This window comes from Muscardinus avellanarius, assembly GCF_963383645.1.
Source record: "Muscardinus avellanarius genome assembly, chromosome: 8".
Taxonomy (NCBI): domain Eukaryota; kingdom Metazoa; phylum Chordata; class Mammalia; order Rodentia; family Gliridae; genus Muscardinus; species Muscardinus avellanarius.
This window is the reverse complement of record NC_137794.1, coordinates 116,987,292-117,010,001: the sequence shown is the minus strand read 5'-3', so window position 1 is coordinate 117,010,001 and position 22,710 is coordinate 116,987,292. Positions and strand designations below refer to the sequence as shown.

The 22,710-nt window shown below is 50.3% G+C and overlaps 1 protein-coding gene across 1 annotated transcript in view; it reads right to left on the bottom strand.

The window, feature by feature from the left end:
* Positions 1-736: 736 nt before the first annotated feature.
* Positions 737-22,710, bottom strand: part of AFDN (afadin, adherens junction formation factor) — a gene marked incomplete at both ends in the record, with an annotated part of 117,438 nt that continues 95,464 nt past the window's right edge. The window contains 8 exons of the mRNA XM_080700040.1: positions 737-880; positions 8,428-9,426; positions 10,061-10,246; positions 10,586-10,677; positions 11,122-11,316; positions 12,535-12,653; positions 13,263-13,336; positions 13,513-13,578. Coding sequence (XP_080556166.1) covers positions 737-880; positions 8,428-9,426; positions 10,061-10,246; positions 10,586-10,677; positions 11,122-11,316; positions 12,535-12,653; positions 13,263-13,336; positions 13,513-13,578 — 1,875 coding nt within the window. The remainder of the gene's footprint in view (positions 881-8,427; positions 9,427-10,060; positions 10,247-10,585; positions 10,678-11,121; positions 11,317-12,534; positions 12,654-13,262; positions 13,337-13,512; positions 13,579-22,710) is intronic.

The following is a 22,710-nucleotide window of genomic DNA, read 5'->3' as shown; positions in this document are numbered from 1 at the left end:
GGACTATGAAGAAGAGAACTACTAAGAAAACTACGCTTTTTCTTGTAAGAAGTCGTGACACTCGAAGCTTCTCCCTTCACGGAAGGGAGGTAACTGAGAGGAGCAGCTTCTTTGCAGCTGTGCAGCACCACATGGTCCTGGAGGGCCGGGCGCCTCACCCAGAGCTCAGCCAGACACAGGCAGACCCCAAGAAGGCTCTCCCCAGGGTGCAAAACGCTGCCCTTTCAAAATTCAACCAAGGAATCACTTGAATCACAGAAAAACACATGTAGAAATAAATAACCCAGACTATTTGTCAATATTTATCAGATTTCGTACTAAATTTTCCTCGTGTGATGTTTTTATAGGCCACCTGGCTCTCTTTACCACCAAGAGAATTGAGTCACTTGAGTAAGCTGTGTTTGAAATGGTTGACGCACTGTCTCCCTACCTCTCACAGTCCACACTCAATTCACACAAGAACAGGCAGGAGCCCCACGCACGCAGACCCTTGCCCAAGGCCCACGGCCACGCACACCTAGGAGTTCAAGAGTCTGAGGGAGACAGCTCAGAGGCAAGAGAGCCTGGATACAGTCCAGAGGAGAGGTAGGCGGCCAGACGGGCGAGAGGTTTTGGTCCAGTAACAGAGCTAGGGTCCGGCCTGTTCTGTCTTGCACATCTTAGGTACACACAGTGTCTAGCCCCTTGCCCCAGCCAACAGATTACGTCCAGGCTAATCTGGACAATTCTAGCTGCCTTAGAGGACCAGGACCTTTTCTTCAGCGTCTCGCTTTCCTCGCTCCTCCTCCTGACGCCGCCGCTCTTCCTCCTGCCTTGCCCGGTCTTCTGCTTCTCGTTGGCGAATCTCTTCCAACTGCTGCTGGCGCCTGCGCTCCTCATCCTGCAACTAACAATAAATTGACTTTAATGTTCACCCAGTGAGCTCCGCCAGCACAATACAGAAAACACAGACCACTGCACAGAGACACGGACACACGCACGCACGCACGCACACACGCACAAAAGGCTGGGTAGAAAACATCAGGTTAAGTCACTGCTAGAAGACGATGAGACGCAGCTTACAGCGCTATGATGCTGCAAATCACATAATCCTGCCTTCACCGCCCCAGAATTACTCCTCCATTAATCACGGTTCAAAGCAGCAAGTCACCTCATGGAGTCACGCACTGCACAAACACGATTCCTTGATTAAACTGGCTAACCAGCTATCTACTCGCAGACGCACAGGGCAGACAACCTGCTTCATGGAACCACGGGACATGCAGCCACCCACCCTCATTATCAAGGGATCCTCGGGGGCAGGCGTGGGCGGGCCGGCCCTTCTGATCAGAGCTATTTCAGTGGCCCCTCCAGTCCCTCGGATCCCATCTGGACTTTAGGAATGCCTTCCCAGCTCTGGGATACCCCCAAGCTCTGAGTCGTAGCGTCTGGCCCTAAGGTTTGCAAGAGAATCATTCTGGTTCATTTCTGTCTGCGTGTATCAGGAACTATTGCCACCCCAAATACAGCAAATTTCTATTATTCTGTCACTTGGGTTCTGACTTTTTGAAACAAAACAAAAATGTAGTAGTTTCCCAGTGGTTCCTTAATCCTCCTAGTCACATTCCTTTGTGTGCTACAAGTTGATAATACCTTTTCTAAAAAGTAGCCCTAGAAGCTGGGTGTGGTGATGCATACCTGTAATCTCAGTATTTGGGAGGCTGAGACAGGAGGATTACAAGTTCAAGGCCAGCCTCAACAACTTAGTGAGACCCTGTTTCAAAATAAAAAATAAAATAGGGCTGGGGCTCTAGGTCAGAGGTAGAACACCCCCAGGTTCAATCAGCGTCCTCCCGACCCCTCCCACATACCCAAGGAGCCCTGGCGTTATCAACCAAGATGAAGTGAGCACTCCTGTTTCCGTCTAAATATATAGCCACTTCTGTGTTCCAGCTGAAACAGTAAACTTTGAAACCCGTGTATCCTCCATTTCCTCTTGTCTGGTACAGAGCTAGACTCCAGGAACGCTTGTGGCATACCATGGCACACCATCCGGAGGAACTCACTCAAAATCTTGCAAATGCGGCCATCTAGTTCAGTCTCTAGCCACTGTGGGATCCCTTCCACTACGCTACATCGAGGCGTGGTGGCGCGCACCTGTAATCCCAGTACGTGGGAAGCTGAGACAGGAGGACAATAAAAAGGGCGGGGGTGCAGCCCAGAGGTAGAATACCCCCAGGTTTAATCCACAGTACTATAATCAATCAATCAATCAATCAATCTCCTGTTCTGTAAAGAAGCAATTTCTGTGAGAATGCTTATTCTAAATCAGGCTGATGGGTGGTCAGCAAGGAGCTTTTCCTTGTGTTTATTTCATTAGTTGCTATTTTTAAAGGATGGCAAAATAATTAGTGCTATTATAATTTAGGAAATTCTTTCCATCCTTTGGCTAATTCATGTATTTTCATTTCCAAAAAAAAAAAAAAAAAGATTTTGTTCTTTAAAAATGTGTTGCTTCAGTTCCCTCCAGAGAACTGATGGGGAAAGGAGAACTTTGTACTTTACTCAAAACCACAGCTCAGCGCGGCACGCTGAGCTGCATGTCTTATGCTCAGTAACAGCTCATCAGCCTGAAATCTAAGTCTCAAGGCTAATTCTTCCGCAATCCAGGGGTGAACGGCCTGCGACGGGGACATTCTGAACTTCAGTCAGGAGAGTGAAGAGCCACACGAATCCAGGCAGCCACACCAGAGCTAGCCAAACCCGGGGCTCTGCTGGTATTTCAAAGCCAGCGTGTAAGTGTGGACCAAGGTTCTGCTATACTGGCAGTCTGTACTTCTAAAATGGATTCTTCAGGTTTAAAACAAGTGCAGGTTGAGATCTGTGTGTTTATGATCCCATGTCACAAAAACACATGACCTTCTGCCTTTGATTCATTATGGAGATTTTTTAGGCAGACCACTGTGCTGAGGTATTGGAACATAAAGTGGAGTCATCACATCTGGCATTTCTCTCAAATACTCAACTCAAACTCTGCTTCTGTTCCCTCCCACTAAAAATGCCCCTCCCGTTATAAGGCCAAATAATGAAACAGAGTGAGAAAGTGGGTGGCAAGGCTCCCAGAGCCCAGGGCCCAAGTGCACGTGCACGCACACGCACACAGGCACACGCACGCCCGAGGCTGCTCTGGGCAACTCCGGCCCTGCTCCTGCAGGGGTTCTGCTCCACTCTCCAGCGCGCACCCATCTCTCCTTCAGTTAGGCTGCCCTCCTGGTCGAGGCGCCACTGTCCTTCCTGGGCAGAGCCTGCCCTGCCCTTCTGACTGAAGTCACCTCTGACAGTCGGTTTCCTGGCTGGGCTTCCTACCAAGGCTTCCGTGACATCTCTATAAGGCCCTGAGTCTCCCCTTAACCCTGGGGACAGAGGGTGCAGCCTGCCAGCCACAGGGCCAGGGAAGGAGTGGTGGGCAGAGCAGTGCCACCAGGCTGACAAGCCGTCACCGTGCCACCCAGAAGAGGACCGGAGAGGAGGACCAGGACTGCGTTTCCATGCTACCCCAGTCAGATGGGCCATTAGGGGACAAGCCGCGACGGCGAGGCGCAGGGAACGCACGGCTGGAGATGCTCCTGCAACGCCACTTTATGGGAAGGGGCACTTTGTGCAGCAGAAAGAGCACCTGCTGCGACTCGGGAGCGCTCGCTAGGACGTGGCTCCCACCGGGGCCCTGCGACACAGCGAGGCTCTCACGCTGCGCGTGCCCTTTGACTCACCCAGGACCTGTCTGTAATGAAGATATGAGGGTAACAAGCTATTATTCAGCAGCCCAGAGCGACAAAGGCTCGGGTCAGGCGTCCTGACAAGGGAAAGGCCAGTGGGCTCCTTTAGCGCGCAGGGGAAGCGGTGGATGCCCACCCGCCTGTCCACCCACCGCTGCTCATCCTTCAGAGGCCCAGGTCTCCTGGAGCCCCGAGCCCTGGATGGAGTGAGCGGCCCTGCCGGCAGTGCTGTAACTTGGCCCAGGGGCTCTCCCAGCAAGCTGTGTTTGAGGCCCGTGCGCCCCTTACTCGTCAGAATCGGGGAGAAGTACACAAGTGTTTGGCCCAGCTAGTCCGTAAGGCCACATGGCTCCAGGAGCTTGCACATGCCAGCGCCGGTCCAGAAACCCGGACAAACGTCACTGCTCCCGTGGAGGGGCATGCTACATAGACAAGAGGCATGACGCTGAGTCCCACGGCGGGGTGTGAGAAGACGCAGGTGCTCTGCAGACGAGAGGTGAGGGCAGCCAGGTGCCGAGGGAGCAGGGACACAGCAGCCGGGCGAAGGCAGTGTGCCCCACGGAGGGAGGCATCCGAGCGGACTTGCGGCACTGCCTGGGCGGAGCCTGCCCGCACACCGGTAGGAGAGGGGTGCTGACAGGCGCTGGCATGACTGGAGTGTGCCCGGGTAGAAGAGCTCACTCAGGGCAGCTCTGGGCCCCCATGCTGCTGTGCTGGGAAGGGCCAGGTGGCCAGGCTCCGAAGACGGGAGGCCAGTGGTCCTGAGCAGAGGGAAGGGGTGGACGTGCCCTCTCGTCCACTGCACGTGCAAGTGCAGGCAGAGTGGCTACTTGCCAGGGCAGTTGGGAGAAGGGACGCGGCTCACCAGAGTGCCAGAAGCCGGCTGACTCCACACAGAGGCTGTGAGAGGTGGGTGCGAGGGTCTCCGGTCCTCAGTGGAAGAGAGGGCTGGACTAGAGACGTGTGCGTGTGGAAGGGTGTCTCTGGCCACAGGGTGCAAGGGTCAGGCAGCGGAGCAAGGGCAGAGGCCGCCGAGAAGCAGGGCAGGCAGGAGCCGGCCTCAGCAGTCCTCCCACCCCACAGAACTCGGGCCCAGACTTGCCTCATTCAACCCAGGAGCCATCCCAGATGCTGGGACACGTTCGGGACTGCACTGCTGCCCTGGGCCAAATCCTTGCCACTCCGCACCCCCCTAGAGGGGGTCTCCCAGGATCCCCCACAAACTCTGACATTGGCGCGCCAGACGACGCCACCGCAATTCACGATACTTACCAGGGGACTGGGCTAGGAACGTCCACAAACACATGGTGGCTAAAACCAGTATTAACACTCAAAACACTTCTCTTTTTTAAAGAAAAAAGTGAGAACTATACTTTTTCTTTAAAATAAACACCTCAGTGTGACCATACTCTTAGGCATTCTCGTGTATCTGTCACAGGCGTACACAGCACAGGGCAGCGTGACTGGCAGCGCAGTCGGTGCCTCAGTCCATGCCTGCCCGGGAGACAGCACAGTGCCTGCTGAATGATCAGGCAGCAACAGTGATACTCCCCGGTCAGTGTTCTCCAGGGAGACCTCTGGGCAGCATCAGATACAGAGGGGAGAACACGTGTGTCCCTTTATTACTGTTTACATAAAACAAGCAAGCAAAAATATCCAGAGCTCGCAGAACAAGCCTTCTGGTCACCAGCAGGGAGAGGCCTGGAGGTGGGTTTCCCTTGGTTGGCATGGCCCCTGATGCTGAAGTTGGAAGTGGGGCTACCTGAGAACCCAGATTCAGGGGCTTCCCACAGTACTGCCCACCACTGGCTTTGTATGAGCAGTTGGCCAGACTGAGACTGACCTGACACTAGCATGTCAGTGGGTGTCCCCGCCCAGCAGGTGGCACGCAGAGGCACCTGGGCACGAAGAGCACCAGATGCCAGCCAAGTCTCCCCACATGGACAACAAGCAGCCAGCGCATGGCAGAACGTGGCCTCAGGACGGTGCGGCTCCCAAACTGAGCCCCACGTGGCATTACTGAAGGCGACACTGAGCGCACGCCAGCTGGGCATGGCTCTGGCTCTGCCAACGGACAGGATGTCTTAGTGACATCTGAAACTAGCAAGCGTCTCAGTGCCACCCAACTGAGCTTAGAGCAGTTAGATATGCACGTTCTAATTCTACGTAAAAAGAACGACAGATTGCTCATCCCAAACTACATTCGATTTGCTCATGTACTTTTGACGATGTAAAGAATACACAGAATCAAATTATGACTAAAACTGAGAAAAAGTGAAAACCATAAACAAACAGTAACACTTAAAATTAACAGAGGAGAGTAAGGAGTGACTAAATCTAGTACATTCAAAGGCATGCTTGCAGATAGGCACAGGCCGGTCTCCTGGTCAAGGAGACTCGGGGCAGAACTGATCTACCGAGGACATAAAACGGCCACCACCAAAAGAGAGACAGGAAAAGTACCAAAGGGAAAGAAAACAAGAACATACCAAATCTAGAACAGAGATTGCTGGCACAGCAGTCTGCTGCAGGTAACAGAGAAAGAAAAAAACAAGAAAGATGAAGTGTGAAAAAAAGTTAGATTCAGACGCGCGTCGCCTCGGCGCACTTGGGCTGTCATGCTTCATCTGTTCTGGGCCACCCGTGAGGAAACTAAGCACTGCACAATACCTTCTGCTACTCAGAAATACAACAAGGTCCATGAGAGCAAATATTTGGGCTTCACCATTAAGAGATATAGGAAATAAGAAACCAAACTTCCCCTTAGCACTCTTACTGGACACTAAGATATTAATCCATCTTAATATAATTAATGAAATTATGTTACTAAATTCTCATTAAAAACTTTCCAAACATCATAATCCATATGAAAAGTCTTTGAAATACTCTGTGTTTTAGCCATTTGGAAAAACTCTAACAGAACTTTAATACAAAATGTGTCCTCACAAAAAAATAAATAAATGAAAATAAAGAGTTCTGGCAGAAGCAGCAGGATGCGGCTGCTCAGCCTCCACTCCCCGAGGGGTGGCTGCTCTTCAGGAAGCGCCATGAGAGTGCATCTGTGCAGCCGTCTGGTCCTGTGTTCTGGACCCTGTGCGCCTGGCTGAGGAGCGACCCCAGCCCGCGTGCCCATCCCTGCCCCTGGTGAGCAGAGCCGGGGGCCCCAGGGGCCAGCGTGCACAGGCGGGCATGGGCCCTGCCCCGAAGTAGGCAGAGACCACTAGCAGGATCCTCAAGGCAAAAGCCCCTGGTTACCAATTAAACAGGTGCCCTTTCAAACGAAATACTTGTTAGGGTAAATTCAGTCATCCTTGAGGAAGTTCAGGACTGATGGCCTACAAAAAAATACTAATCACAAGAATGTAATAGTTAACCCCTTAGTGAGGCCCTTTGCAACTCAGTGAGACTCTGTTTCAAAATAAAGAATAAGAAAAAATAAGGCTGGGTGTGTAGCTCAGAGGTAAAATGCCCTTGGGTTCCATTCCCAGTACCAACAAAAAAAAAAAAAAAAAAAAAGAAAGAAAGAAAGAAAAAAGAAAAAAAAAAGAATGTAATAGTTAAAATTACAAATTACATTTTGGCTTCAGTTAAGAAACGTGTATCTAAGGGGAATTCTAGCTGAATTTAGGGCAGAGTTATGAATATATTTGGCTGAGATATGTATGTAAGTTAAGAGGTTTGTAAGAGACTCCAGGACAATCCCAGAGCACACTGAGAAGGGCTCACACTGGGCTCTGTGTGCTCAGCATACTGTCAAGATCACATTCACCATGGGGTAGAAGTCCTAAAAGGGCTCGGATTGGAAACAAGATTCAAAACACAAGAGGACGTGCCCTGGGTTCTCTGTTTTCACAACACTGCGCTGCGTGCTTAACACACAGCCAGGGCATTCTTCACAATAGCAAGTGCCCAGTCAATGATGAAGGGTCTCTGTTAACAATTTTTTGATGGGGTAACAAAGAATCTTTCATCTAAAATTTGGCATTTTAATACTTAATTGCATCAAACTAATTTAAATTTTACTTTTAAAATTTTCATTTGAAATAAGAAGGAAAGTCATTTGAATAATATAAAGAATGGACCTCAGCACCTTTACACTACCACTCAAGGACTGAGACTGTTAACAGACGCCGGCTCACGAGCAGGCGATGACTGTGTGGCTCCTAGCTCAGGAAGAACGCTCCTCCTGATGGGCTTCCTGCGCCCACGGGGAAGACCAGGGCCCAGAGCTACTGGCCACGTCGGTGTGGCTTCCCGGCACACAGCTGCACCCAGGTTCGCGGGGCGCCTGTGGCATCACCAGCCTCCACACAGCCAGCGAGCCTCGGGTGTTTGCCATCTGGCCCACTGCGGAGAGCTTTGGCAATCCTGACTATCAGTGGCCATTAACAAACACTGTCTTCTCAAATGAAGTCATAATGAGAAGATAATTAAGAGGCTTCTACTTAAAACAATGAGGCTCTATTGGAATTGTATCTGATTCTTGTCAGAGCATGCATCTCAAAAGTTTCCAGCCCCACACCCCTGGCTCATTTCTGCAGGACGCCAGCCTACAGGAGGAGCTGCAGCCCTTCCTCGTCCTCCCCGAGGCCCCGGCTCAGCTGCCTCTGGCACCAGGACACAGAGTTAAGATGGAGCACAGGTACGCACGACCACGGCATTCCCCCTTTACCCTGGCTCTGCGCTCAGCCTCGAGGCGCTGCATGATCAGCATGGTGTCCACGTCGTCGTCCTCCTCCTCCTCCTCGTCCTCGTCCTTCTGCTTGGACTCCTGGAGTCTCTTCTGGAACTGCCACTCCAGCATGAGCCTGCGCAGCCGGTCGCTCTCCTCCGCGCTGCGCTCGGCTTTGCCCTGCAGCTCGTGGATCTCCTTGCTCAGCATGTCCACAATGTGCATCTGCTGCTGCTTTTCCAGCTTCTCCCGGGCGTCCCGCTTCCAGGGGTCGGGAGACAGGCTGTCCCCGGAGGAGAGCTCCTCCTTGCTAACCGTGATGTACTGCAAGTCCCTGCGCTCGATGGTGCGGGGCTGCTGCTGCGGCTGCAGCTCCCGGATGACGGTTTCCTGGGGTCTCTGCAGCGTGGCGGGCTTCTCGGGCTTCGCCTGCGGCGGGGCCAGGGGCGGGAAGGGAGCGGGGTTCAGGGGCGGTGTGCGCATCTGCCCCAGCTTGCGCTCCTGCTCCCTGCGCTTCCTCTCCCGCTCCTCCTCCAGGCGCGCCTTCTCCTTCTCGTACCACCGCTGGTGCTCTTCCCTCTTCTTCCGCTCCGCAGCGGCCGCCTGCACAGTCTGCGGTCCCACCTGGCTGGCAGGGGGGGGCGGGAGGGGCAAATCCATGGCAATCCCGTCAAAGTCGCTGGCATAGTGGGCGGGAGGCGGAGGGGGAGGTGGCGGCAGGTCTGTTCGGATGGGCTGCGAGATGGCCACTGGGGTGGGCAGCACCGCGGCTGGAGTCTTCCACCGGCCAGGCCCGCTTTTGGTCAGAGTGGAAGCAGGTGTGACTGACTTGGAGGAATGGTTCAGATGCTCTTGGCTGGAAGTGCTGGATTCCACTGAGGAGCTCTGATTTATCCACAGGTCGCTCTCGGACTTCCGATCCAGAGCTGCCTCGGCCTGGTGGTGCTCAAGTTGGTAAGCCTTCTCATCCCGAAGCTCTTCTTGGGAGCGAGTAACACGCTGTGACGAGGAAAGGAGAATGGTTATGCCCAGCCACTCACCAGACAAAATTACCCCAAATCCAGACATTTCATATTTGCAGAGAAAGAAGACTAGGAAAACTGGAAACCACGTGTATGGACTAGAGGCTGAAATTGCCCTAGGCTCACAGGCCGCGGCCCGCCGCGAGCTGACCTGCAGGAAGGATGAGCTGTACTTCCTCTCAAGTGCCGTACACCAGGCATGCCCCTGGCTGCGCACAAAGGCAGCCACCACACCGGGCCAGGAGAGTGGGCAGAACGCATGTCCAGGCCTGTGCGCTGCCGCTTCCCAGCACAGAAGAGCTCCGCGGCGGGGGCGGGCCAGCCTGCACCACGGGCTCCCACTCCTCACTGCGCCCTCAGAGCCCACCTTCAAATCTGTAACCAAGGCCTCTGTCCAACCTTGTGAGAACAGAGTTCCTTTTGTTGACTGCATTCTGTATTCCAGCCTAGTCTGTTTCTCTGAAGACTTACCAACAAAAACCGTGTGAAGATGCGGCTGCTCTACTGAAATGTCAACATGTCTCAGAAATCACAAACTCTTCACCCGCCCATGTGGCCTGCCTTGTTCTCTTGCAGGCTGAGAGAAGCCTAGGGAACATCTTATTTCTAACCTGAAGCGAAACACTGGAATGATTCCTCTCCAGGTGCGCAGGTGGCTTGTCCTCATAGCTGGGCCACTGGCTTGGAGGAGGGCCCATCCGGTCCTGGGATTTGGGTGCTGGGAAGGTGAAATACTCCCTGGTGTAGGTCTGAGTGGGGATAGGGTAGGCCTCAGGTCTTGGAGGAGGGGTCTGCTCCTGTAAAACGCAGAACAAGGAGAAGCGAGCTCTTACAGCTGTACAGCAGACTATGCCAATTTCCAAAAATCTGTTCTAAAGTTTAAAAAATGAGCATATATATTAAATACTGTTAAAATTAAGTGTTTGATCCTATGATGCAAATAATGAACATTTTGCCCAGATTTATTCATTTAAAACCAGCGTGACAAGTATATTAAAAATCAAAACATCAAATGCTATAAATTCAGGAGTTATCATCAGTGGTAACTTGCTGAGAAGAACCAGAGCTTGGATAACTTGGCCACTCCAGGAGAGCCTAACAATGACAGCGTGCAAGAGCTTTCCCGCGAGTCACACCTCAGTGCAGAGGTTTCCAGTGGAGACCGACGTTATCTTGGCTGTTGTTCCAGAGGTATATGGGCTTTTCCCTCCAGGACTAGGAGGCTGGTCTGTTGGAAAGAGGGGGAAACAATCCGTGTTTAATAGACACACAGTGCAACATAACAACCTTTCTCTGAAGGCAGTTCCCGTGCCTCGCCGTCGTCACACAGCTAGTGAGATGCTTAGCACAGTCCAGGGCGGCTGTGTGAGGCGCGGGAGCCAGAAAACCCACGCACTCACACTGCCAGAGCCCCAGGCTCTTCTAAGACGAGGGACTGGACAGAGCGCACAGGGCTAGGCAGCAAATGCTTCAGGCTTGCAAATCTCTGGTCGTCGCTGCCCAGAACAGCAACAGAATCAAAGGTTTCCAACTTGGTTTTAATTTCACAGGGAGATGTTAGTTATGATATCCTTTATGAAAACACTACCCGGTCAGCCCGAGGCGCAGGCCAATAGCGGCGTGCAAGGCCTGTGCCCCACTCTGGTTGTAGCCACTGTCCTGAGAGCCTTACTTGCCACGTTGGGGCTGGAGCGGTGGTCAGCCCTCTTCTTCATCAGTCTGTCGTCTCCGGGCAATCTCTTTGGTTCACTGTACTCCGCCCAAGGCAGCTGAGGAGACTCAGGTGACCCGTTTTGAGCTGAATTACTATACAGCTCAAAGCCTTCACTCTTTGGTCGGGGTTTACCTGAGCCACGGCGATCTGAAACTGAAATCAAAGCTCATTCGGTGCTCTTTTCTTTGCATTGGTCCAGAGATGAATCTCAAACTCTCTAAACCTCCTGAGAACGCGCCTTAGCGTAAAGAACGGGGTGCTCTGCCTCCTCTCGGCCCGTCTGCTCACTCGCTGGCTCTGGCCCATTCTGTACTTGACCTCGCGCCCTCGTGTGCGCATGTCAAACTAGACGTGTGTGATGTGGGCAGCGGGGCGGGCTGGGCATGGGCCACATGCCAGCTGTGCTGCCTGCCGCTGGCTGGCCTTGGCTCACGCCTATCAGCTTCAGCTGCTGGATGGCAAAGGACCCAGATCCTGACTTCTGCGAAGAGGGTTCTAGCGAGACCATGCTTAGGGGACAGAAGCAGAATGCATCCTGACTGACCTGGAAGGTACATTACGATTTAAAAATGTGAGTCTCACTGATTTTTCTATTATGGTTTCTGAAGTAATTATTCAAAAAGCCCTAAGTTTATACTGAGTTTATTCTGAGATTTTTTTTATGTAGCTATAAAAATAGTTCCCACAAGCTGGGCGTGGTGGCGCACACTTGTAATCCCCGAACTTGGGAGGCAGAGACAGGAGGATCGCGCAGGTTCGAAGCCAGCCGTGCGCTGGCTTAGGAGACCCTGCTTCCAAATAAAAATGTAAAAATAGGTCTGGGAGTGAAGCCCGGAGGTAGAAGGGCTTCCAGGAACCCCAGTACTGCCAAAAAAAAAAAAAAAAAATAGTTCCCACAAATAAAATACTCTATTTAAAAACCTGTTTTGAATTTAAAGTGAATTATGTATACCAAGACAAACATACCTATTTTAGCACACACAGGACTAAAATAACTACTCATGTGTATATGTATGTATATGGTTCAGGAGAGAAGAAAGGCAGCCTACAGCCTGCAGCCCTGGGCGTGCCTTCTCTCAGGACTGGCTTGTGGATGCTGAGCAGCAACCAACCAGCCAAGGGCGGGCTCCACGCTCCCGGGGTGGGGACGTGGAGTGGCGCCAGGCTGGCACCACTTGAATCCTGCACTCGGTAGTGCCCGCGGCACTTGCTTTGGTGCTCCCTCCTCCATTCCCTTGGTTTAGAACTGGGACAACACAATAGTCACAACAGCAGCGCGAGGCCATGGAAGGGAACCGCGGAAGGTGGAGACCGCGAGGGGCGGCGCTCCGCGCTCCGCGCAGCGGTGGCCGGCGCCACACTCGTCCTTACTTCTCTGCATCATGGGGGACGGCTGGTTGAGCAGGGTGGCCAGGCCGTGGTAGATGGCGCCTTGCTTTGCTACTTCGAGCGTGACCACGGAGCTCGTTCTTGTCATGAGCTCTGCCGCCCTAGGAGAGAACGCCACGAGGTGAGCAGAGTTCAGCGGTGCGCTCAGAACACGCCACCCGGCCTCGCGGCTCTCGGGCAGATCCTGCCTGTCCGCTCCCTTCCTTTGAAAGTCACCTACAAAAGCATTAGAACACATCTCCTGTTGCCACGTTGAAAACAGGACGAGCTGGCGTGGGGGCACAGGTCTTTAATCCTGCTCTTGGGAGGCTGAGGCAAGAAGATCACAAGGCTGAGGCTAGCTCAGCAACTTAGCAAGACCCCATTTCAAAGCAAAAAGTAAAAATGAATAGGTCTAGGAATGTAGCTCAGTGGTAGAGCATCCCTGGGTTCAATTCCCTACACAGCCAAAAAGAAAGTGAAATATTCAACAATTTTAAGAAGTCCTAAAAGTAGCTCCATATGTACATAATTTAATTTGAAAAAAACTGTTCTAGACTAAAGTAAATGCCTATTACTTGATAATAAATGAAATTTCATGTACACTTAAAGAATAATATGGGCACAGGGCTTTTACAATATTATTTTCATCTCTCAATTTCAGAACTGAAGCCAAAGTCACCTAAACACGCTGATGGTGAACTAAGGCTGAGTCAGCCAGCCAGCCATACCTTTCCTGAGAGAGCCCGACCAGACTGCGCCCATCCACACTGAGGAGCTGATCGCCTGCAGCCAGCCGTCCATCCTGAGCCATCCGGGTGTGTGAAGGTGTGAGGGAGAAGAAAAGGTGATGTAAGTACATACTCCTTCCTCCAACAAGCACAGCCTGCTGCCGCACGGCTGGAGGCAGCCCTGGGACGCGACGCCATGTGCTAGACATACAACACACTGAAAGCTGACTTCTTTAAAAGCAATACTGACCACATCCGCAGCACCTCCTTTGACGACACTCTTGACGTATATGCCCAGTTTATCTTGACCAGCACCCTACAAAAGCAAAGGTAAGAACACGTTGAAGGTACATGCTAAGAAATGCATTGCTCAGAAAAGGGAACAAAAATAAAACCACCTCCCACGCATAGAGAACTGTGCTGAACCCAACTAGGACTCTCAAAACTACACTAATAAGACTAGTTCTACTTAGCAAAACCAAGGAACTCAAAGGAAAGTTTCTATTTTATGGTTCCAACTTTAGAAGCAAAACTATTCCTGAGAAGTCAGCTAATTACTCATGAATCAGCTGGTGAGAATACTGAAAGGGCTTGGATTCCTAAAGTCAAGGATGAACTGAAGAACAGGAAGGGAATACAAGCTCACACACAAGCCACACTTCTAACCACTGCAGCACAGAGCACGCTACTGCAGCTGTCTACACTGGCGGTGTTCATTTCACCTACATGGTCCAAGTGTGGCTTTGTTTTGTTTTTGCGGTTCTGGGGATGGGACCCAGGGGGTATTCTACCTCCAAGCTACACCTCCAGCCCTGTTTTTTATTCTTTATTTTGAAACAGGATCTTGCTAAGTTGCAGGGGGCCTCACTAAGTAGCTGAGGCTGGCCATAAACCTGTGATTTTACTGCCCCAGCCTCCTGAGGACTGGGATTACATGTGTGAGCCACCACATCCAGCTCAGAGTTTAAATTCTAAAACAAGGAAAACTACTTGTGGTAAGTAGAGACTTAGTAAAGGAAAACGATGTAAAAACCCTCTACTGTAACTTAAACTGCATAACTCTAAGTAAATGTTAAAGCACAAAGCCCAACCCATGGTGGATCGTTAAATTATGAAAGAATAACAAAGTTCTGTGACATATACTTGGCTACCATAGATAATTACAGAATCACCAGCATTCTTTTGAGACGTCATAGCTGTAACATAAAAACCGGCACTCTGGATAACTCACTAGAACCATCAAAGGGAGCACTCATACAAATGAGGTCTTACACAGGGATCGTTGGCGATGCTCCCGAGCTTACAGCCTTTGTAGCCACAACAAATAAAGGCAAATCCATGTCCATCTTAATCGTTACGAAGTGTTATATCAAGAGCATAAGAAGGTACAGAAAGGGATAAAGGCAATGATTTCAATAACTGACTTACATCCTTCACAATACCAGCATGCATGTCATTCTGACTCGGCACCTCTTCACACTCCCATCAGCTGACAACTTCAGTTTACAGGTCCCATGCTAATGCCTGTCTCCCTTTCTCCAAACCCTGGCGGACTGGGGTCAAGCAGAGAGCATGCGCCGTCTACACAATAACTCAGTCTGAAAACATGACACTTCTTAACAAAAAACTTAGTCTGGGAAAGTAGCGCATTTTGAGGTTGGGAACTAAGTGGTTTCTCTCAGCTCCTGACCCTCTGACTGAGGCCTGCCAGCCTGCTCACCACACAGCCTCCTCTGTGTCCGTCCGCACTCTTTCTGAGGCACACCACCACTGCCAATGAGCTGCCAGCTTTCACCCACCTCAGGGTCGCACCTGTTGGCCAGCACTATCAATACTTCACCACAGCCACCGAGCAGCGCTGGGGGCTGGCAAAACCCAAGGCTTAAGACAAATAGTGAAACAGTAGGCACTCAACAGACGGCAGCTTCCTGATTCCTACCAAGTCCCTTGGCAAAGAGCGGCAGGCACCCTTTTCCTGCCTTCACCATGCCAAGGCTGGCTCCGTGCGTCAAGGACCACAAAGGGAAGGCCTCCGAGAGCCGGCTCCCACAGCCGCGTGTCAGGTGAGTCGCCACACCTTCACCTTTGTGTTTTCTGTAACATGTGAACAACTAATTCAACAAGGCAACTGTTCGAATGACCACCTAACTCGCGCACCAAGCTCCCACCATGTGCCGCACCTATGCACTGCCAATGCCGAGGCGTGTTCCAGAGAAGAGGTCTGCTCACAGGCACCCGCGGCATCCCTGCGGTGCTGAGGACAGCCCCGGGACTAGTCCCCTGGGCCATATTCTGTTTCTAATGCTCTAAAAGCACTAGTTACTTCAGTTCCACTTCCTACCTGGATGGCAGGAAAGCAAGGCCTACTGGCCATCTCAACAGCACCACTGGTGTGAACAGGCACTTGGCCAAGTTTTCACATGGACTCGTCTTTTGGCTGATTTAATACTGATCTTGTACCTTAACCAGTAAAAATTACTGTTTAATCACTGGTGCCTCTGCTAAAGAAAAATGTTTGGCAACAATGCTAGTAATAATTTAGTAACTGCTATAAACATGAAAATATCAAGTGTATATTTTAATAACTCCTTCCCAATCATTCTTCAAAATATCACATGAATCAAGGCCAAAACAACCTCAACTGCTTACTCAGACCAACCCTCATCTTAAAATGGTGAAGTGGGTTGCCAGAGAGGACGAGCGTGTGCCGTCCTGCCCTCCCTGCAGCGAGCTCCTCAGCTCATCCCTCCCGTGGGAAGGGTCACAGCAGCCTGGAGCACCGAGTGGCTGCCCTGGCTGGACATCTTGGCAGAACCGCAGCTTCACCTAGCACACCTGAGGACGACTAGGAAGCTCTGTTACATCACAGCGCACTCCCTGTTCCCGACATCTGCTCCACACCGCTAGGTTTTACACTCCACGTGAACTGCAAGTGTTCAGATAACCCCAAATCCTGTTGTTTTAACTAGGCAATTTCCGATGCTCTATGCAGTGTGAGATTCCTAAGTCTGAATCTGAATATTCAAATAAAACTCATCATGTAACGAGTATTTAATGGTCCGTTACCTATCTGTAAATAGGCAGGAGGACCATAAGGATCATACACCTTTGTCCTTGGGAAACAAGGAGGCTGTCCTCAGGCTCATATGACAAAGAAGCCACCTCTCCTCGGTCAGCGCTGACCTAAGCCAAGCCGACCAGTCTCCACCTGCTGCCACCAGACATCCTCCAAGGCCTACACACCCACCCCGCCCACCCCACTCCTGCTGTGTCGATGTTGTTTTCTCCACACAAAGCAGTTCTCTGATCTGCCCCAACCCTCTTGGTCCTTCGATCCTCATCCCTCCTGCTCCCCCTGTCTGAGCAGCCTTGCCCAGAGAAGGGAGCTGGGTCTCTTCTCATCCATTCACTTGGGCCGCCTTTGTTCTCCTGGAGCACCCAGCCCCTGCACTATGCACAAAGGCTTCTTGTACAGGCACGTTCTCCCACAGCCGGCACAGGCTGCCTAAGTGTGCAAACTTGCCCCAACCCCACACACACCCAATGAGGCTGCCCAGCTGAGTCCAACCTGGCTGACGTGTTTAAAACCTAAGATAAGGAGGTCTGTCATTTCACTGAACAAACACCTCAGGAATGAAGAGACAACGGACTTGTCTCCATTATACAAGAACTAGCAATACAACGGTGTGATTGCTAGTGTAGAAAGGTAGAGACCTAAGCAGTTCCGCATCAAATCTGTTTTATGAAGGGACACCCAAATTCACTATTGTTAGAAAGAAATAGTACTTATGAAGTGATACTTTTTTTACATATAGAAATTTATCTGATTTCTAGGTTATAATCACTTATTTTAATTCCAGGTAAACTGAGTTTATATCTGCTTGTCACACACAAAAAAAGAAGTTTTCATTGGAAGAAGTAAGTGCTCATGATTATTAGAGACACTCCTAATTCACAAGACTCATTAGAGTCTTGACTGGACATACAGACGGGGACATCATGAACGTTATTTAAACACATGCTCTTAGAGAGACAGTAGAGTCATGGTGTGCAAGTGAAGACTCTGGATTGGGCTGTCTTGGAGGTGCCCAACTCCTGGCTGCATCTGGACCATGCAGATGTGCCCCCCCTGCCCCCCAGGGCAGTTCTTCATGGGGCAGACCCCACCCACACCCCAGGGCGGGCACCACTTGCCACTGGTGCCCTGCACAGCTGCCCTCTCAGAACGCATGCCACTCACACTTCATGTGTGGCCCGCCGCCTTGTGCTGGCCTCGAACAGCTGCAAGCACACCTGCCTACTTGTCTTGGACATTCCAGTTCTACTGGTGATTCAAAAATAAACAAAATGAAGATGACTACCTTGAGCTGAAAGAACTCTAAGAAAACACTAATCACCACATGAAATCAGTGTGAGCAGTTACTTTCTCCCCCAAATACCACCCCCACCCCAACCCCAACTGTACATCAGTGCTGCCTGACCAGGTAGGGCGAGAGGAGAGACGCTTGTGCAGCCCAAACTGCCAGCCATACTGGCAGCTGTCTGCTACGCAGGAGCTGAGCAGCACTGTCGCCTGCGGAGCCAGGTGCGCTGGCGCACACTCGTAATCCCAGAACCTGGGAGCCGAGACGGGGGATCGCAGGTTTGCAGCCAGCCTCAGCTACTTAGTGAGGCCCTCCAAGACTCAGTGAGACCTTATTTCAGAATAAAGAATGAAAATAGGGCTGGGCATGTAGCTTGGAGATAGAATGCCCCTAGGTTCAATCCCTAGTACTGGAGGGTGGGGCAAAAAGCTCCTCAGTGTCACAGGGCTCCCTCCCTCTCTACCCACTTCATCTGAGTAGAAATGATAACGTGTTACCCTACGACAGTATTACATAGCATGAAATGTATTAAGCAACTTAACATCTTATTTCTAAACAATATTGTACAATACAATCTAGTCTGACAAGACTAAACTCTAAATTTATTACACAATCTATCAGCTTCTATTGTATACAAACACATATCATTTTTAGTAATTATATTCTTTCCCTAGGTAAGAAAGAAAACGAGCCCACAAGTCCTGTGATCTTTGCTGCTGCACGGCAGTGTGCGGCACCTCAGGGACCAGAAGCTAGGGATGCACCCAGGCCAGCGCCAGCCACGGCCAGGGAGGTGGTGCCGGGCACGAGGCAGTCCACAGCTGCCCCCAGCACACCAGGCACCAGGCCGCGGCACCCGAGACGCAACTGGTCCCCAAAGAGATGACCGAGCATACAACACCCAGATTTGAGAGACAAAGAATAAAAAGAGAATTATGATATCTCATTAATGACTTTTATACTGACTACATTTCAAAGTAACATGTTGAATTTGTTACAAAAATAAAACATTATAAAATTTTTCATTTTTAAAAATGCAGCTGGTAAAAATTTTAATTACTTATATGGCTCATGTTATATTTCTACTGAACAGCACTGCTCTAAAACAAAAGGATTTTCATAGTATGTATGTTTTAGTAACCAGAGGTACTAGCAATACATCTATAATTATGCAGATACCTGGGCCAAAACAAAATTTCAAAATACTATATAGATGTGAATTATGACATACCCTGATTTCCAATCATGAGAAAAGCAACAGGAGTCACTGAAATTGAGAACATGACATAAAAAATACATAGAGGTCAGCCGGGCGTGGTGGCGCACACTTGTAATGCCCGCGCTTGGGAGGTGGAGGCAGGAGAATCGCGCAGGTTCGAAGCCAGCCGTGCTGGCTTAAGAGACCCTGTTTCCAAATAAAAATATAAAAAATAGGTCTGGGAGTGTATCCCAGAGGTGGAAGGGCTTCCAGGAACCCCAGTACCACCAAAAAAATAAATACATAAAAAATACATAAAGGTTAAGCTTATTCTTTTGGTGGTACTGAGCACTGAACTCAGGAGCATTCCACGTCTGAGCTACACCCCCAACTCTTTTTTTAAATTATTATTTTGTTGTTGTTTTGAAACAGAATCTCACTAGGTTTCTGAGTCTTCCTACATTCCTGAGGCTAATCTTGAACCTGTGATCCTCCTGTCTCAGCCTCCCAAATATTGGGATAACAGGCGTGTGCCACCATGCCCAGCTAAAGGCTAAATGTTTTTAAGTATCATCTACCTCATCAGTCTACTTATTTCTGCAAAATTCATAATCATAACCACGTAGGATCGCCCGTCCCTCGTTCCTTTAAAAAGGTAGGGGTGGTGTTTGGAAAGCAGACACATTTCCAAAGGCAGAAGGAACTAATACTTCACTGACTATTATACTGGAATTTAATCATCAAACTTAAGTATCCGGAATACATCTTTAATATCAAAAGCACACTCTCTCCCTGGAGGTGTTTGGGAAAGACACCTGCAGGCCGGTATCCACGAGGCTGCGGCCGCCTCGCTGCCCTCCTGCCTGCGAATGTGAAGACTGGCACCCAAAGCTCACGGGCAGGTGGTGCCCAGCAAAGCCCGGGCATCGCGGGCCTTTACCAGCAGCCCAGAGGCTCACCTGTGGGCCTCGCCCTTGCACTGCTCTTCTTTGCTTCAGGAGGTGAGAGGGGCTTTGGGAGGGAGGTGGGACCAGTGAGGAGGAGGAGAGACGAGGCAGAGGGAGGAGAGGATGAGGCAAAGCTGCCTCAGAACTCACCTGTACAAGCTCCAACAGCGCGTGGCAAAGCAAAGAGAACAACAAACCCAGAAATACCCTACCTTCTGCTTCTGCTTCTCCCTAGACGTGAGAGAGAAACACACCCCTCGCTGCCTCGCCGAGGTGAGGGCAAGGCCTCTCCCCACAACCCGTCCCAGTGCCCACGAAGGCACGGCGGCTCCCTCACCCGCTGGGAGCTGCGCGCCCGACGCCCCACGAGCACACTCTGAGTGTGGGAGGATGTATGAGGTATGAGTAACAGCACAAAGACATCATTAAACAACAATCCAAAAAAAAAAAAAAAAAAAAAAAAGAGCGGAGGAAGAAGCGTGCCTGCCAAGCTCACTGGCCCATTGTTCTCAGGTGAGGCCACTGACCCCAGCTGCAGTAAACAACGTGGGCTGGGCGACCTCTGGCCAGCTCAGCTCAGCGCCTGCGCCTGCCCTCTGCCCAGACAAACACGCTATCCAAGTCCATGCTGCCTGGGGCTTTAAAGACATTCTGGAAATCTCTCCTTTTGGTAGGGATTAGATGAATTTTTTATTTAATTTTTATTTTTTATAAGTGGAACATATTGAGAGTGGTGTACATTTACACTGTGCTTCATGCCCTTCCCCTCCCCCCAATAGAGAGTGTCCAGGTTAATCATGCTGTATTTATGCTATTACACATATTCGTATGTAGCTCCTCCATTGAACAACCTCAGCTTTCTTCCTCTCCGATCCTTCCGTTCAACCTTTGCTGAGGTTTCCCCTCCATCATCTGGAGTCCCTCTGGTATCACCACTACTCCCTAGCTTGGGCATATTAGAGAAAACATATGTCCCTTCTTTTCTGTGCTTGACTAATCGTTTTTAAACAATCAGTCCTAAGAGTCACTCCTTCTGTAAGTTCTACCCCTAGCAACCCTGAAAGTAAATAAGCTGTCCTAACAGACGTGATACGGCACCCAGAGTAACTAAACGTGACTTCACGAGCTGAACTATAACCCCAGCTAGTTTGCTCCCCTTTATATCACATAGAGAAAGAAAAGACAAAAAGCTAACAAATGGCCTCCCCCATTATCTCTTTTCCCTCCTCAATGGAGGCAGAACACTGGACAGCAGATGCCAAGACTGGGCCCCACCGCGCATGCGCCCTCTGGCAGGCAGCAAGGGGCGGGCTCTCAGACAGGGTGCCCGCTGCAGAGCCCAGGCCCTCTTTGAGGCTGGCCTGCAGGGCCACACATCCAAGTTCCCACGGTATCAGCACTTGCTACGTGGACTGCACTGCCAAATGGTGGTTCACAGCAGACGACGAGTCCTCTTAAGATATTATTTCAATATTGTAACAGAAACCAGCATTTCAGTCAATCTAAGATATTAACACTCAGACTGTAATTTAAAAATCGATGAAAGAATTAGCCTCTTATATAATTTATTATCTTGCTTTCGGCATGCAAATATAAAATGCTATTTCCCAATTGATGGGCAAAAGCCACAGGGGCACCATGTCATTTCATACAACTTGTGCTATTCGCATGGAAGGCAGCTTGCAGTTACACTGAGTACTCGGGAAGGGACTTTGAAGAGGAACCAGAGCATCCTGCCTTCATGACTTGGCCAGGTCTTTCCCACAGAGTGTAACAGGCCATTAAAGAACATGCGAGGGAAGCTTCTGAGCCTTCAAAGGACTCAGTTAACTTGATAGAAGGACTTGCTGTTCTAATAGAAGAGACCATACTAATAAACACTGTCTTGACTCTCACTTTCAAGGCTCAGAAATTGTGTTAAGATTTTAAAACTTAATATCTACTCTGAAAGCATACACTATATCATCTTTAAAACAAAGAACAGTGAACTATCCAAAGTACTTTTAAAATTGCAATATTTCGGCTGGGCGTGGTGGCGCAGGCTTGTAATCCCAGTGCTTGGGAAGCTGAGACAGGAGGATTGCACAGGTTCGAAGCCAGCCTCAGCTACTTAGTGAGGCTCTCAGCAATTTGGTTGAGACCCTGTTTCCAAATAAAGTATAAAAATAGGTCTGGGAGTATAGCCTGGAGGTAGAAAAACCCCAGTACCACCCCCAAAAAACTGCAGTATTTCTGTTTATTTTTGAGACAACTTTTAGAGAAAGCTTACAGTAAAGCCACCTAGTACAGCCAAAAGAAAGTCTCCTTATGGATATTCAAACACAAGTCCTTGACAAGTCAGACAGCAGCAGTTACTACGTAAAATGAGCTGGTCATATCACGACCAGCAGGATTAAACATTGCGACCTTTTCTGAGTAAAAATCATCTAAAGCCTTTGTATTTTATGAACCTTAAGAATGTGCAGCATAAAGAAAGTAACAACCATGTGGGTGTGTGAGACAAGCCACACAGAGCGGCTCTTCAACGAGTTAATTAGTAACAGGTTTAAACAGGTTATGGTGGAAAAGAAGCCTTCTTTGAAGATCGGGTTTGCACAAGAGCACAGAAGACAGCACCCTGAGAAACTCACCAGGGACTCCACCCTTCCAACGACAGAGAACCACATTTTCCTCTCTAGAGCCCCAGCAGCGGCATGGCGAGCTGCAGGGAGCGCCTCTGTTTCTAGCAGCCGACAGCTGGCTTCTCTCAGTGGGGGCGGCCACAGTTCCGGGCCGGCCGGCCGCCGCGACACTGCATGGCGCTTCCCAAGCAGGGCCGGGCCAGTGCCACGCTCACGCTTACGCAACCGGACGCTCTGACGAGCGCTCACTTTGCACGAGTTTAAAAAGGGCTAGGAAAATAGAGGGGCTGGTTTGTATTTCACAGATCCAACCACACA